The 280-nt window shown below is 43.9% G+C and overlaps 1 protein-coding gene across 1 annotated transcript in view; it reads right to left on the reverse strand.

Annotated features, from left to right (window-relative positions):
- Positions 1–230, reverse strand: part of CSUI_009422 (swirm domain-containing protein) — a gene marked incomplete at both ends in the record, with an annotated part of 4504 nt that extends 4274 nt beyond the window's left edge. Inside the window, one exon of the mRNA XM_068069538.1 lies at positions 98–230. Coding sequence (XP_067918486.1) covers positions 98–230 — 133 coding nt within the window. The remainder of the gene's footprint in view (positions 1–97) is intronic.
- Positions 231–280: the final 50 nt, after the last annotated feature.

Genomic DNA, 280 nt, shown 5'->3' on the forward strand with positions numbered 1-280 from the left:
AGAAAAGGAGTGGATGAAGGGAAGGGAGAGAGAATGAAAAAAGAGAGAGAGTGAGATAAGGACTTGAGAGGAAAGGGTGTGTATGTGGATGATTTACCTACGACTTGCTGGCGGCAGTCGCTGAAGGATAGATGGCGAAGAGGATTGGCTCTATACGCTACGACTATCAAATTTCTTATCTGCTTATACTTCTCCTCTCTCTCCCCTCCATGCAATCCCGTTCCTACAAAGAAAGAAAGAATGAGGAAGAAAAAGAGAGTGAGAAAGAGTGAGGAAGAAA

Source organism: Cystoisospora suis (genome assembly GCF_002600585.1).
Source record: "Cystoisospora suis strain Wien I chromosome Unknown contig_5618, whole genome shotgun sequence".
NCBI classification, from domain to species: Eukaryota; Apicomplexa; class Conoidasida; order Eucoccidiorida; family Sarcocystidae; genus Cystoisospora; species Cystoisospora suis.